Genomic DNA, 16,417 nt, shown 5'->3' with positions numbered 1-16,417 from the left:
ATTGATCTGTTTGTCTTTTTTTTTTTTTTTCTTGAGACGGAGTCACTCTGTTTCCCAGACTGGAATGCAGTGGTGCAATCTTGGCTTACTGCAGCCTCTGCCTCCCGGGTTCAAGCCATTCTCCTGCCTCTGCCTCCCAGGTAGCTGGGATTATAGGCATGTGTCACCACGCATGGCTAATTTTTGTATTTTTTTAGTAGAGTCGAGGTTTCATCATGTTGGCCAGGCTGGTCTTGAATTTCTTGCCTCAAGTGATCTGTCTCCCTCGGCCTCCCAAAGTGCTGGAATTTACAGGTGTGAGCCACTATACCCAGCTGATTTTTTTTTTTTTTTTTTTGTCTGAGATGGAGTCTTGCTCTGTCACCCCGGCTGGCGTAATCTTGGCTCTCTGCAACCTCCACCTCCTGAGTTCAAGTGATTCTCCTGCCTCAGCCTCCTGAATAGCTGGGATTATAGGCACCACACCCAGCTAATTTTTGTATTTTTAGTAGAGACAGGGTTTCACCATGTTGGCCAGGTTGGTCTCCAATTCCTGACCTCAAGTGATCCGCTCACCTCAGCCTCCCAAAGTGCTGGGATTACAGGTGTGAGCCATCACACCCAGCCTGTAAGATTATTTTTGAATGTTTACTATTCCCAAGTATTATTTCCTAAATGAATTTTGAGAAAATTGATTTTTTGAGGATACTATGTAAAACTGGGGATGTGAAACATGCTTACGTCCTAGTGCAAATAAATATGACTCAAGTCAACCACGTCTTACTTTCAAAAAGCCTTCACCCAGAAAGGGGCCAACTTCTCATCATCTGATTCAGAGAAACAGACACGTTAGGTAATAATCCCAGAGTAATTAGTCTTCAGCAAAGATGAAGACTATTTGTCTGTCTTTTTCAAATTCCACACTGTCTTGATTACTATAGTTTTGTAAGTCTTGAAATTAGGTAATGTTAGTCCTTCCATTTTATTCTTTTTCAAAGTTTTGGCTATTCTACATCTTCAGCAGTTCCATCTGAAGTTTAGAATCAGCTTGTCAATTTCTTAAAAAATAATTGCTGGGATTTTGTTAGAGATTGCACTGAATCTGTAGATCAATAAGGAGAAAATTGACATCTTAACAATATTGAGTCTTGTGACCCATGACCATGGTACATCTTAACATTTATTTAGGTCTTCAGTTTTTCTCAGCAGAGTTTTATAATTTTTACTGTAGAGGTCTTTCATGTCTTTTCTTAGATTTATCCGTAAGTTTATCATATTTCCAGCTGCTATTATAAATGATACTTTTTAATTTATATTTTTGGTTGTTCATTGCTAGTATATAGAATAGATAATATATATGTAATATATATATATTTTTGTGTGTGTGTATATATATATATGGAGAGAGAGAGAGTACTGGCTAGAACCTCTCCTACAATCTTGAAAATAAATGGTGAGCGTAGGCATATTATCCTGTTTCTGATCTCAGGGCAAAAGTATTCAATCTTTCTTTCACCCTTAAATATTATGCTACCTGTAGGTTTTTTGTTTGTTTGTTTGTTTGTTTTTGAGACAGAGTCTCGCTCTGTCGCCCATGCTGGAGTGCAGTGGTGCGATCTCAGCTCACTGCATACTCCGCCTCCAAGGTTCACGCCATTCTCCTGCATCAGCCTCCTGAGTGGCTGGGACTACAGGCGCCCGCCACCATGCCCAGCTAATTTTTTTTTTTTTTTTGTATTTTTGGTAGAGATGGGGTTTCACCGTGTTAGCCAGGATGGTGTTGATCTCCTGACCTCGTGATCCGCCCGCCTCAGTCTCCCAAAGTGCTGGGACTACAGGCATGAGCCACCGCCCAACCCTGTAGGTTTTTTATAAATGACCATATCAAGTTGAAGAACTTCCCTTCTATTCCTGCTTTAATGGAGTTTTTGAAACACAAATGGATGTTGGATTTTGTCAGATGCTTTTATTGAAATTTTTTAGGGTTTTTAATTTTGCCATTATGGTAAATTACCTTGATTGATTTTGAAATGTTATTCCATTCATAAACCCCACCTGGTTATGATGTACTATCACTTTGTAGGTTTTATGACTAGATTTGCTAAAATCTTGTTAAGAAATTTTATGTCTGTATGTATAAAAGACATGATCTGTACTTTTAGTGTCTTTGATTCTGAGTTGAGGGTAATACTAGTCTCATAGAATTTACTAGGAAATATTCCCTTCTTTTCAGTTTTTTGAAAGAGTTTGGTTAGAAATGGTATTATTTCTTCCTTAAATGTTTGGTAGACTTCAGCAGTGAAGCCATCTCAGCCTGAAGTTTTTTATGTGTAGAAGCCTTAGCTACAAATTCAGTTTCTTTAACAGCTGCGGGGCTATTTGGGCTATCTGTTGCTTTTTTAGTGAGCTTTGGTAGTTTGTGTCTTTCAAGGGATTTGCCCATTTGATCTAAGTTGCCCCAGTGGTCTTTATCTGTTTGTGTAGATACTGTGATCATTTACCTTTACCTAAAATTTTGTTTTGTTTTGTTTTTTACAAACCCACTTTTATTTATTATTGTTTCATTAGTTTAAATCCTTGAGGGGTACCGCATCACTTGGACTCTGTGTCCAATAGCTTTAGCAGGAAGACCGCTTCAGAATTTGGCACAAACCATGCCACTGTTTTCGTGGGCCCAAGTTACCTTTCCCCAGATCACTCTGGTTTTGTTCGGTTTGCCGCCAGGAGTCACCATGTTGTTCTTTGCTTTGTATACATAAGGACATCTCTTGCCCAGATAGAATTCTGTTTCCTCTCGGGCATAAACACCTTTAATTTTAAGAAGAGATGTGCTCCCTTTGGTTCTGGAGACCCCACTTATAGCCAGCAAAAATGGCTTTGGACTACAGCCTGCTTTCCAGACGTATTTCCTTTTAGAAGTCCTGTTCCTAGCAGGCCTCCCCAGGATCCAAGATGGTGAAGCAAGAATATTTATTTATTTATTTATTTATGAGATGGAGTCTCGCTCTGTTGCCCAGGCTGGAGTGCAGTGGCGTGATCTTGGCTCACTGCAACCTCCACCTTTTGCGTTCATGCAATTCTCCTGACTCAGCCTCCTGAGTAGCTGGAATTACAGGTGGGCACTACGTGGCCTGGCTAATTTGTGTGTTTTTAGTAGAGATAGGGTTTTGCCATGTTGACCAGGCTGGTCTTTCACTCCTGACCTCAAGTGATCCACCCGCCTCTCAAAGTGATCCACTTGGGTCCTCCTCAAGTGATCTATCTCCCAAAGTGCAGGGATTATAGGTATGAGCCACCATGCCCAGACTACCTGAAGAATTTTCTTTTCTTTTCTTTCTTTTTTCTTTACTTTTCTTTCTTTTTTCTTTTTTTTTTTTTTTGAGACAGACTTTCACTCTTGTTGTCCAGGCTGGAGTGCATTGGTGCAATCTTGGCTCACCGCAACATCCGCCTCCCAGGTTTAAGTGATTCTCCTGCCCCAGCCTCCTGAGTAGCTGGGATTACAGGCATGTGTCACCATGCCTGGCTAATTTTGTATTTTTAGTAGATACAGGGTTTCTCCGTGTTGGTCAGGATGGTCTCAAACTCCCGACTTCAGGTGATCCACCCACCTCGGCCTCCCAAAGTGCTGGAATTACAGGTGTGAGCCACTGCGCCTGGCCTACTTGAAGAATTTTTGTTTTGTTTTGTTTTTTTTGAGATGCAGTCTGGCTCTGTGGCCCAGGCTGGAGTGCAGTGGCACGATCTGGGTTCACTGCAAGCTCCGCCTCCCGGGTTTAGGCCATTCTCCTGCCTCAGCCTCCTGAGTAGCTGGGACTACAGGCGCCGCCACCACGCCTGGCTAATTTTTTATATTTTTAATAGAGACGGGGTTTCACCGTGTTAGCCAGGACGGTCTCGATCTCCTGACCTCGTGATTCGCCCACGCCGGCCTCCCAAAGTGCTGAGATTACAGGCGTGAGCCACTGCGCCCGGCCTGAAGAATTTTTAAAAAATATTTTAGTTCATCACCAGCAAACCTGCATTATTTCACCTTTTGTATGTCTGGAAAAGAATTTCATCTTTGCTTTTGAAAGGTATTTTCACTGGCTTTAGAATTCTAGGTTGACCGTTTCTAAATATTAGTACTGAAAGTTGGCCACAGTGCGGTGGCTAACGCCTGTAATCTTAGCCCTTTGGAGGACTGAGGTGGGCAGATCACTTGAGGCCAGGAGTTCAAGACCGGCCTGGGCAACATGGCAAAACCCTGTCTCTACTAAAAATACAAACTTAGCCAGGTATGGTGGCGGGTGCCTGTAATCCCAGCTACTTAGGAGGCTGAGGCAGGAGAATCACTTGAACCCAGGAGGCGAAGGTTGCAGTCAGCTGAGATCGCGCCACTGCAACTCCAGCCTGGGTGACACCCTGTCTCTGTCTCAAAGAAAGAAAGAAAGTTGCTCCACTGTCTTCTCACTTGCATCACTTGCATTGTTTTAGACAAGAAATCTCCTGTCATCCTTATCTTCCTTCCTCCATACATGTGTCTTTTCCAACCCCCTCTGGCTGCTTTTAAGATTTTCTTTCTTATTGGTGTTGATCAGTTTGGTCACATGTGCCTTAGTGTAGTTTCTCTTAGTTTTTTGTGCTTGGGAGTTCACTGAGCTTCATAGATTTGTGAGTTTCTACTTTGCATCAAAATTAGAAAAATGTCACATTTTTTCTATTCCTCCTGTGGGAACTACAATCACATACATATTAGGCTTCTTTAGGTCTTTCTTTTTTAGTCTTCTTTCTCTGTGTTTTTAGACAAGTTCAATTCCTATGCTGTAAGTTTGCTAATCTCTTAATATGTGTTTAATATGCCATTAATACATTAATATGTGTTTAATATGCCATTAATCTTATTCAGTGTATTTTTTCTTCATTGTAGTTTTCATCTCTAAAAGTTAGATTTCAGTATTTTTATGTCTTATGTGTTTCTATTTAACATGTTCCATCTTTGCTCAAGATGTTTGAACATACGGAAGACAGATAAAATTGCTACCTTAATGTTCTTGTCTGCTAATTCTAACATCTGTGTCTATTCTAGGTAGCTTTTGATTGATTGGCTTTTCTCCACATTATGGGTCATTGAGCTTTGTTCTGGGTGCAGTTAAGGTACTTGGAAACAGTTTGATCCTTTCAAATTCTACTTTGTTTGTTTGTGTTGAGATGGAGTCTTGCTCTATCCCAGAGGCTGGAGTGCAGTGGTGTGATCTCGGCTCACTGCAACCTCCACCTCCCAGGTTCAAGCGATTCTCATGCCTCAGCCTCCCAAGTAGCTGGGATTACAGGCACGCGCCACCATGCTGGGCTAATTTTTGTATTTTTAGTAGAGATGGGGTTTCACCATGCTGGCCAGGCTGGTCTCAAACTCCTGACCTCATGATCCACCCACCTTGGCTTCCCAAAGTGGTGGTATTACAGGCCTGAGCCACCACGCCCAGACCAAATTCTACTTTTTAAAAAAATTTTACTTTAAGCTCTGGGATACATGTGCAGTGTGCAGGTTTGTTACATAGGTATACATGTGCCATGGTGGTTTGCTGCATTATCAACCCGTCATCTAGGTTTTAAGCCCCGCATGCATTCGGTATTTGTCCTAATGCTTTCCCTCTCCTTGCACTCAAATTCTACTTTTAAGATTCATTAAGTGGAACCAGAGCAGCATTTATTCTAGAGATCATTAATCCCTACTTCTTAAGGCAAGACACTTCTGAGAACTCTACCTAATGTAGCAGGAATTTTTGACATTTTTCTGGCTGGCTGACAAAAATAGTCATTGTTCCTAGGCCTGTGTGAACATGGGGAGCTGTTCCCTTAAATCCTTTTGGATGATTATTTCCCTGGCCTCAGACAGTTTCCTCATACCATGTGCACTAATTAATACTCTACTGAATACTAGCGGGCAGGTCCTCTGCAGATCTCAGGAGCTCCCTTTCTGTTCGGCTCTTTTCTCTGTGATACTCTTTTCTGAACAAATTCGCCCCTTTGGTCTTCTCAGACTCTGAGCTCTGTGCCCTCAACTCTATTGAGTTTCACTTAAGTTTTCTCTCGCTGCCCTGTAGCCTGGGAACTCTCCCAAGGCAGTGATATCTAAGGGATCGCTATCCATCATTTACTAATATTCAGTTATTGAAACCATTGTATGCTTTGTCCAATTTTTGTTTCAGGCAGTAGGTAAGTTGAGTTGTTAATAACTATCGAGTCATTTTTAATTTTGATAAATAACTCCCCAATAATTCCTCCGAAAAACTGTACAAGTTTACACTCCCATCAACATTTTATCAGAGTGTTCATTTCCATGTACCATTACTACCACAAGGTATTATTCTTTTGTTTTTGTTAATCTGAGAAGCAAAAATAGGCATTTCATTATCATAGAAATTTTCTTATATTTTGAAATCAAGACTAGTAGTTGTCCAAAGAGTTATTGAGGGCCAGGTGCAGTGTCTCATACCTGTAATCCCTGCACTTTGGGAGGCCAAGGCAGGCACATCATCTGAGGTCAGAAGTTCAAGACCAGCCTGGCCACCATGGCGAAACCCCATCTGTACTAAAAATACAAGAATTAACTGGCATGGTGACACGCACCAGTAGTCCCAGCTACTCAGAAGGCTGAGGCAGGAGGATAGCTTGAACCCAGGAGGCAGAAGTTGCAGTGAGCCAGGATCATGCCAGTGTACTTCAGCCTGGACAACAGCGAGAGACTCTGTCATACAAACACACAAAAAAAGTTATTGAGAAAATTATTTTTTAAAGTGATAAACACTTTTCTAGAATTTGTCGTCATCTTGCATGCATAGACTATGCCCATTATAGATCATCTGCCATTTTTAGTTTAAGTTTAAAGTGGAATGAGAACTTAATGGAACTAATTCATCTGAGTTCAAATCCTAGTCTCTTACATTAATTCTATCCACCACTAATTACAAAGCTCTCTTAAGCTTTTCACCTTCATCTAGTCTTTCCAAAATATTCAGATTAATTTTCAGCGAAATAAGTACTCTTTCTATACTTACATTCCATCCATTTATAGAATAGGTAAGTAAATTACATAATTATAACAAATACAATTGACATAAATACACTGGGAAACAAACCTAAATTACTATTGGTAAACATGTAACTCAACTGGTAGAAATAGAAGTGCAAAGGCTCAAATAGAGTAACCTACCAGCTTTGATAGTACTCTGAGAATCAAGGAGGTTTCACAGAGGGAAAAGAGCATGTGGTTGGTAAACCTTGCAGTTCGGTTGAGGAAGGGTCACACAAAAGAGCTTCTGCTGATTTTTTTTTTCACTTGCATTCATTAATTATTCATGAAGTTGAGCACCTTTTGGTGTGGTTTTTGACTTTGTATTTCTTCAGTGAATTGTCATTTTTAATCCATTGTGTATTTTTTCTACTAAGATATGTTTCTTTCATAATGACTTACAGTTCTTTACCTATTACACATATTAATCTGTTGTTACTTATGTGGCAGATAGTTTCTCCTGTTCTATCTTTGTTGTTGTTGTTAACTTTGTTTATGGTATCTTTCATCATGCAAGATTTTAAAATTCTTGTGAGATCAAACTCAATATTTTTCATCTCGATGTCTGTATGTTAGATATTGCTTTAAAAGACCTATCCCTACATCTAGACTTTTCTGTTTCAAAAGTTGTGTAATTATGGAGTATTTCTCACTGACCCTTTGCCTATTTGCTCCATAGGAAGAATGAGTAAGGATTTTAGAAGATATTTAGCTAGTGATGAACCTTCTTTATACATATAGGTGAAGGGAATGGGGCTAAATATTGATCCTTTAATAGCTAGTCAGAGATAAATCTTTAAATATTTGTCTTTAAATATTTAAATACTTGTTTTAATATTTAGATTTAAATATCTTTAAATCTTTAAATATTTGTTTATCCCTGGTTTTGGGGGAGTTTTGTTTGTTTGTTTGAGACAGGGTCTTGTTCTGTTGCCCAGGCTGGAGTGCATGGTGTGATCATGGCTCACTGCAGCCTTGACCTCTGGGCGTCATTCCTCCCACCTTAGCCTCCCAAGTAGCTTGGAGCCACAGGCACATACCACCATGCCTGGCTAATTTTTTTTTTTCATAGAGATGGGGTCTCCCTGTGTTCCCAGGCTGGTCACAAATCCCTGGGCTCAAGTAGTCTTCCCACTTCGGCCTCTCAAAGTGCTGGGCATTATAGGCATGAGCCACCACACCAGGGCCTATTCCTAGTTTTTAAAAACTGGGCATCATTATGTATGCTTCGATTTCGTATTACAAATTACTGGAATTTTTATTCTGTTGCCCAAGTTGGTCTAGATTTCTACTATCTCTTAAATTACTAATTTGATTAAAAATATCATTTTGCTTACACATTGAAGTTGTGTTTGCTGGCTTGACCATTACTCAGAGATAAAACTAGAACAAAGACTGGTTTTGAGAATGATGAAACATGAAAATTATATGCAAAACTAAAAATGTATATGCTTCATAGAAAGCCTAAGAATTATAATGTTATAACCCAAGAACATTTGAAAAATCCTTATATTAAACATGGTACTATAGTTTTTAAATGTATGTATGAAAGAAAATTATAATTTGGACATAGAGATCAAAATTTTAAATCATAATACTTTTAAAACCAGTAGCAGCTTTTCAGTCCTCATTTTGTTTGTTTGATTAGGATTTTTGGTGTTTTACACTGTTGATCTCTCTCTCTCTCTCTTTTTTTTTTTTTTTCAGACATGTTCTTACTCTGTTGCCCAGGCTGCAGGGCAGTGGCACTATCATGGCGCACTGTAGCCTCGACCTTCTGAGCTCAAGCAATCCTCCTGTCTCAGCCTCCCGAGTAGCTGAGACTACAGGTGCATGCCACTATGCCCAGCTAATTTTTAAACATTTTTTATACAGATGGGATCTCCCTGCGTTGCCCAAGCTGGTCTTGAACTCCTGGGCTCAAGCAGTCTTCCCACCTTGGCCTCCCAAAGTGCTAGGATTACAGACATGAGCCGTAGTGCCAGCCTGAACCTATTATCTTCTTTTGCTTTTCTTCTCTACTCTCCAACCCTCCCTCTGAACTTGTTCTTCCTGTTGGGCTCGGAGGCAGGACATTGGTGGCTTAATCATGGACTCTCAAGAGTCACTGCTAGCTGAATTTGATTCCCAGCACCCTAATTACATAGATGCCCTTGGGCAAGATATTTTCCTTCTCTGAGCTTCAGCTTTCTTACCTATAAAGTGGAAATAGTTCTCCTGCCAAGAGTTGTCCTGATAATGCAATCAGATAATGGTGCACTGCCTGCCCCAAGGCAATAACTCCAAGCATATTGTTCCCTGTCAGTGAATGGTAGGAGGGTAGTTCACCCAGGTAATTTGACACCAAAACTTGAATACTTTGAATCTTTTTTTTTATTATTATTATACTTTAAGTTCTAGGGTACATATGCACAGCGTACAGGTTTGTTACATATGTATACATGTGCCATGTTGGCGTGCTGCACCCGTTAACTCATCATTTACATTAGGTATATCTCCTAATGCTATCTCTCCCCGCTCCCCCTACCCCATAACAGGCCCGGGTGTGTGATGTTCCCCATCCTGTGTCCAAGTGTTCTCATTGTTCAATTCCCGCCTATGAGTGAGAACATGTGGTGAACCTTCTTTTTAACTTACCTCTCATAGTCACTTAGTCTTCAAGTCCTATTAATGCTACTTTTAAAAGTATCTGGAATCTACCCACATCTTTCCCTCCCTACTCAGAGCTACTGACTTGGTCCCAGCACCATCTTGTGTTAATCCAGCTGTCTCCAGATTAACATCCCTGTCTCCATTCTTATCCATTCCTAATAGTCTCATGCCTCACGGACCCCAGGGAGACCTTTCCGATAACTGCCCCCATTGCCTGCAGGATAAAAGATAAATCCCTTATTTAGTCGTAAGACCCCTTTTAACATGGTCTTATTTTCATGCTGTTTCATATCGCATTATTGAAGTAGTTACTGCCATAAATATCTTGCAAAAACTTATTATAAAACAAATTCAAGTTTTTGATAAGAAATTTGAGAAATTAAAAAACATAAAAGAAAATGCACCCATAATCTCCCCATTATCATTTTGGGTTTGTTCTCTAATTTTTAATGCTTATATTTACATATCTTCAATCAAATTGCTTATGTAGCTTTCTTTGTCCCCACAAAAGAAAATTTTTATTTCAATTTTTAAAAGTGTGCACAAATACAGGCTTGTTATTTGAAAACATAGAAAATGGCAGATCCTATTTATGACTCATACATTTGCCACTTCTCCCAAATTCCCTAATCTCATTTCCTTTTTGCCTGTGTTTATAAGTAGAAATGCATAGATGTTTTATTCCATTTTTATTTTTTTTATTTTTTTTGAGATGGAGTCTCGCTCTGTCGCCCAGGCTGGAGTGTAGTGGCGCTATCTCAGCTCACTGCAACCTCTGCCTCCCGGATTCAAGCAATTCTTCTGCCTTAGCCTCCCCAGTAGCTGGGATTACAGGCTTGCACCAGCACGCCCAGCTAATTTTTTGTATTTTTAGTAGAGACCTGGTTTCACTAAGGCCAGGCTGGTCTTGAACTCCTGACCTCAAGTGATCTAACCTGCCTCAGCCTTCCAAAGTGCTGGGATTATAGGCATGAGCAATCACGCCTGGCCTTATTCCATTTTTTAAATGACATATGAGTTTTTATAACAATTTTTTTTTGGTTTTTTTTATTATCATACTTTAAGTTCTAGGGTACATGTGCACAATGTACAGGTTTGTTACATGTGTATACAAGTGCCATGTTGGTGTGCTGCACCCGTTAACTTGTCATTTACATTAGGTATATCTCCTAATGCTATCCCTCCTCTCTCCCCTCTCCACACAACAGGCCCTGGTGTGTGGTATTCCCCTTCCTGTGTCCAAGTGGTCTCACTGTTCAGTTCCCACCTATGAGTGAGAACATGCGGTGTTTGGTTTTCTGTCCTTGCGTTAGTTTGCTCAGAATGATGGTTTCCAGCTTCATCCATGTCCCTACAAAGGACATGAACTCATCCTTTTTTATGGCAGCATAGTATTCCATAGTGTATGTGTGCCACATTTTCTTAATCCAGTCTGCCACTGATAGACATTTGGGTTGGTTCCAAGTCTTTGCTATTGTGAATAGTGCCGCAATAAACATACGTGTGCATGTGTCTTTATAGCAGCATGATTTATAATCCTTTGGGTATATACCCAGTAATGGGATGGCTGGGTCAAATGGTATTTCTAGTTCTAGATCCTTGAGGAATCGCCACACTGTCTTCCTCAATGGTTGAACTAGTTTATAGTCCCAACAACAGTGTAAAAGCGTTCCTATTTCTCCACATCCTCTCCAGCAACTGTTGTTTCCTGACTTTTTAGTGATTGCCATTCTAACTGGTATGAGATGGTATCTCATTGTGGTTTTGATTTGCATTTCTCTGATGGCCAGTTTCAGTTAACTTGTTAAAGGTGATGGTAGTTGCAACCTTGTATTGAGTGACTGCTGTGTGCCTGACATGTAATTGCTCATCTTACACAGTAATTCCCATTTGACTAGTGAGGGAACTGTGTGGCTAATAGTGTCTTTGTCAGGTCTGCCTCACCTGTGGATACCTCAACATATGGGTATGTGACAACTATCAACCAGTCTTCCCCCACTGCTGGATATTCATGGTTTCTTATTTTCTGCTATTATAAAAGAAGTAGTCACTATTTTTGCATGTTAGTCTGTGTCTTCATTTCACATTGTTTCCCAATAAAGGTTACTAGAAGTGAATATTTTAAAAGTTTTGACACATATTGCCACTTGCCTTCCTGAAAGGTTATGTCAATTTACAGGGAGTGATTAATTCTAATGGGAGGGAAAGCAGAGAAAGGGAGTGACATTTCATAGAGGAGGTGACATTTGAGCTGGATCCCACAGGATGAATAGGGCTTTGCTGGAAGAGAGGCAGAGTGGACTGAACCTTCCAGACAGGAGGAGGAAGTGAGAGCAAAGGCTCCGGGGCTGGACAGAGCCTTTGCCTCAGCAGAGGCCGTGTGTTCCCTGTACTTATTTGCAACCAGAAGTCCTCGTCATTTACTTATTTTGTAATTGACAGGAAAGATAATCAGAATAAAGCCACAGAGAGAGTTAAGATTCTCATATGTGACTCTGCCCTTTCATGTATTTAGAAACCAACTCAAATGATAACTTTTTTGAAGTTCTGAAACATGCATGTTAGTCTATTTCTTTTTTCCTTTTCCCAAAGGAGGGAAAAATACCCCGAGGATTCAGTATAATTGGGAAACTCATCAAACCTCTCTGGTCCCAGCTGCTTCCCTGAATGTTAAGGACAAGAGCAGCATATTTGACATTGGTCCTACTGTGGATAGGATTCATCACCTACCATCTTTTAGTTAAATGCAAGGAGAAGGTCATTAACTTTTTGCGTTTAGCAGGATTTATATCCATTTGCTTGATAAAATCGATGAAAGTAACTAAAGCCTATTTTTAAACTTGGGATAAGTACCAGACACTAGGGAGTCAAGTTATACAGTAAGTAGAGCTGTAGCCAGATTTCAGCCTTTATCGGAGCACCGCTGTGTCTGTAGTTCTCTCTTTCCGGGCTAGAGCGAGTGCTGAAAGCCAAGGTGATAAAGGTGACAGGGTAAGGGAGCTGTTCTGAGCTGGGGGAGGCTTCCATATGTCACTTTGTACTAATTCTATGATTGCAGCTTGAAATACAATATGGCCAGTAAGCCATTTCCCATCATATTTTGAAGAAGACAACTTATAAATTAAGAATTAAGTTAATAAAATATGTCTAAAGCTGCCAAAGTACCTCAGGACAAATAGGATTTTGTTTTTGCATCTGATATGTATACTGCTACTGGGAAGATTTGGTATATCTGGCATTCATGTAGCTTATACAGTGTGAATTTATATTGTAAACTTATATTTTCTCAAAAACTTAGAAACAGGCAATGTGGCATGGTAACAGAATAACAGGGTTCACCCAGAAGACACGGGTATATATCCCACAGTGCTATTTTGCCAGTCGAGGCCTTTCTTTCTGTAATTTAACTTATTAAAAGGAGGAAGCCGGCTGGGTGCAGTGGCTCACCCCTGCAATCCTAGCACTTTGGGAGGCCAAGGTAGGTGGATCACTTGAGGTCAGGAATTTGAGACCAGCCTGGCTGACATGGCAAAACCCCATCTCCACTCAGAATACAAAAACTAGCTGAGCGTGGTAGCGCACACCTGTAATCCCAGCAATTGGGGGGCTGAGTGAGGCAGGAGAATTGCTTGAACTCAGGGGGCAGAGGTTGCAGTGAGCCAAGATCATGTTACTGCACTCCAGCCTGGGTGACAGAGTGAGACTCTGTATAAAAAAAAAAAAAGAGATAGTATGAATTTACCTTAAAACCTTACCATGAAATAAAAATTAGGGAATTAGGGAAATGTGAATTACAGATTGTTTTAACATAAATTGTGGTGTGTGTGTGTGTGTGTGTGTTTCTTTTTTTTTTTTTTTTTTTTTTTTGCTTTTAAGGAAGTATAATACAGGTTAAGTGTCGCTTATCCAAAATGCTTGAGACTAGAAGTATTTTGAATTTGGGGTTTTTCAGATTTGGGAATATTTGCATTACATTGGTTGAGCCTTCCTAATCCAAAAATCCAAGATCTGAATTACTCCCTTGGAGCATTATGTTAGCATTCAAAAAGTTTCAGATTTTGAAGTATTTCAGATTTCAGATTTTCAGATAAGGGATACTCAGCCTGTAATAGGAATAGATGAAGTGATGAAATAATCTGTTGGACCAGATTTACTTGACAGCTAAGAAATCTTTTTTGTTTGTTTTTGAGATGGAGTCTCACACTGTCGCCCGAGCTGGAGTGCAGTGGTGCCATCTCTGCTCACTGCAAGCTCCGCCTCCCGGGTTCAAGCAATTCTCCTGCCTCAGCCTCCTGAGTAGCTGGGATTACAGGCATGCACTGCCACGCCCAGCTAATGTTTTATTTTTAATAGAGATGGGGTTTCACCTTGTTGGCCAGGCTGGTCTCGAACTCCTGACCTCGTGATTCGCCCACCTCGACCTCCCAAAGTGCTGGGATTACAGGCATAAGCCACCGCACCCAGCCAGCTAAGAAATCTTTATCATGCATTTAAATGGCTTTAGACACCGTCCAACAGAATTGCTGTGGCCACTCTCCCATCTGTCTCTTGTTCAGCAAATGTCTCCTCAGAAGGCAGTCAGCAAGTGGAAGTATTTATTCCTTATTACGTCCAGTGAAGCCTTAAAGGAATCAAGAGTACTTTCTTCTTAAGGTTCTTGCAATCTATTAATTAGATAATGTATATAAAACTCCTAACACTATACTGACACTTCTTAATGTTAGAAGTAGGAGGGAGAGGAGTTGTAATTTTTGCTTTATTATAATGATTGTGGTTGTTATTGTGGCTATTATTTTTATTATTTATATTGTTTTACAATTCTGATACTTATTTCCACCTTTCTAGACTTTTCTCCAGTCCTGTCAAAAGAATATGTAATATTGGAGCCTGTGTCCTAAATACCATTTATCTGTCTATGAAAGGGAGGCTAGAGTTTGATACATAGAAAATATGCAAATCTGCCCCAAGCCAGGCATGCAGCTCTCTGCTGAGCATAAACTGCTGGCAGTTAGGGTGTCCTTGCTAAGTGACAAACTTCGTCTGAAAGGGAAGCTCATGCCCATTCATGAAAACTTACTTCCTCAAAATTTCTGCATTAAGATAGTGAAAATGAGATCTTTACCAACTGCTCTTGGCAACTTAAAAGTTTCAAAATCAAATGTGAATGGAAGCCTAAGAGAAGGAAAGCCTTCAGTCTACAACCTAATGTTTCATTTCACCAACACTGTGTCTGCCTTTTAATTTCTTTAGATAATATTTTCAGACTAAAACAGGAAATCTCCTTGTTTAGATTAGGATTATTTGGCCTCTTCTTAAACACCCATAGGTTTCAAAATTTAAACCATCAATTTGTTTCCCATTGGTGGTTGTGCCCTTTCTCTAATAGCATGCGCTTTCTTACGTATTTGGAGAGAAGGAATATTTTTTAAATAACACATTTAAAAGTGTAAAGTTATTTTATCTGCTTAAACTGCTTGCATAGGTTTTATAAGTCTTTTAAAATACTCAATGCAATTGAGTGTAAGAATTTAGGGTTAGTTTGCATTACTACTGAGGTTGACATAGTAAATCCATTTTTACTTCTGTTAATGAAAGTGATGCTATTCATTTTATATGGACTATAAAGTTTTGTCTTAGGAAAAAACATACGTAATTCTGGATTCTTTAATAAAACTTCCCTTACTGCCTACATTCCCAATTCTCTTCATTTTTATTATGCTCCAAGCTTTTATCACTTAACTTTGTTTAACTAGTACCTATGCACCCTTTATCACTTAATCTTCCCCTTCAATTATTTCATAGGTTTCAGCCTTAACTTCCTGAATTTACTGTAAGTTCCTTGATGACAGATAACTGCCTTATAGCTGGGGTATATTCTACAAGAATCTCAGTTGTGCTACACATAGTTGTTGATGAAGAAAGGTTCTAATCAGCATCAGTAAACTTCATCTGTTTGTATTACATTGAATGTCTTGATGCCACATCAAAATTAATATTAGAAATGTGCATCTACTTCTTCCCCAGGTTAACCAGCTTCGTGGCATCCCCAAGCTTCTGCAGCTCCTGAAAGTTCAGAATGAAGACGTTCAGCGATCTGTGTGTGGGGCCTTGAGAAACTTAGTATTTGAAGACAATGACAACAAATTGGAGGTGGCTGAACTAAATGGGATACCTCGGCTGCTCCAGGTGCTGAAGCAAACCAGAGACTTGGAGACTAAAAAACAAATAACAGGTAGTGCTTACTGAATATTGTAGAACGTAACACATTTGCACCCCAGCCAGATGCCTTACGTCATCTCTTTTTCTTAAGTTTCCTGGAGCAAATGATTGATGGGCTCATTGTTATGCTAGAGATGGCTTTAAAGGAACATGGTTACCTGCTGGCTTAGACTCCAGATTTGAGCCATATTTGAATTCCTTTTTTTTTTTTTTTTTTTTTTTAGACAGAATCTTGCTCTATCACCCAGGCTGTAGTGCAGTGGCACAATCTTGGCTCACTGCAACCTCCACCTCTGGGGTTCAAGCAATTCTGCCTCAGCCTCCCTAGTAGCTGGGATTACATGCATGTGCTACCACACCCAGCTAATTTTTGTATTTTTAGTAGAGACCATGTTTCTACTAAAGTTTAGTTTCACCATGTTGGCCAGGCTGGTCTCGAACTCCCGACCTTGTCCGCCCGCCTCGGCCTCCCAAAGTGCTGGGATTACAGGCATGAGCCATGAGCCACTGCGC

At 40.1% G+C, this 16,417-nt stretch overlaps 1 protein-coding gene and 1 pseudogene across 2 annotated transcripts in view; one reads left to right on the top strand and one right to left on the bottom strand.

Annotated features, from left to right (window-relative positions):
* The window catches only part of PKP2 (plakophilin 2), a 108,651-nt gene that overhangs the window by 32,126 nt on the left and 60,108 nt on the right, over positions 1-16,417 (top strand). For both annotated transcript variants that reach the window (XM_077953850.1, XM_015151418.3), the window contains exon 5: positions 15,710-15,917. In XM_077953850.1, the coding sequence (XP_077809976.1) occupies positions 15,710-15,917 (208 nt within the window). The remainder of the gene's footprint in view (positions 1-15,709; positions 15,918-16,417) is intronic.
* Positions 2,401-15,589, bottom strand: LOC114671020 (large ribosomal subunit protein eL33 pseudogene; annotated as a pseudogene).

Source organism: Macaca mulatta, chromosome 11, assembly GCF_049350105.2.
Source record: "Macaca mulatta isolate MMU2019108-1 chromosome 11, T2T-MMU8v2.0, whole genome shotgun sequence".
NCBI lineage: Eukaryota > Metazoa > Chordata > Mammalia > Primates > Cercopithecidae > Macaca > Macaca mulatta.
The sequence above is the reverse complement of the archived record's forward strand: the minus strand, read 5'-3'. Positions and strand labels throughout refer to the sequence as shown.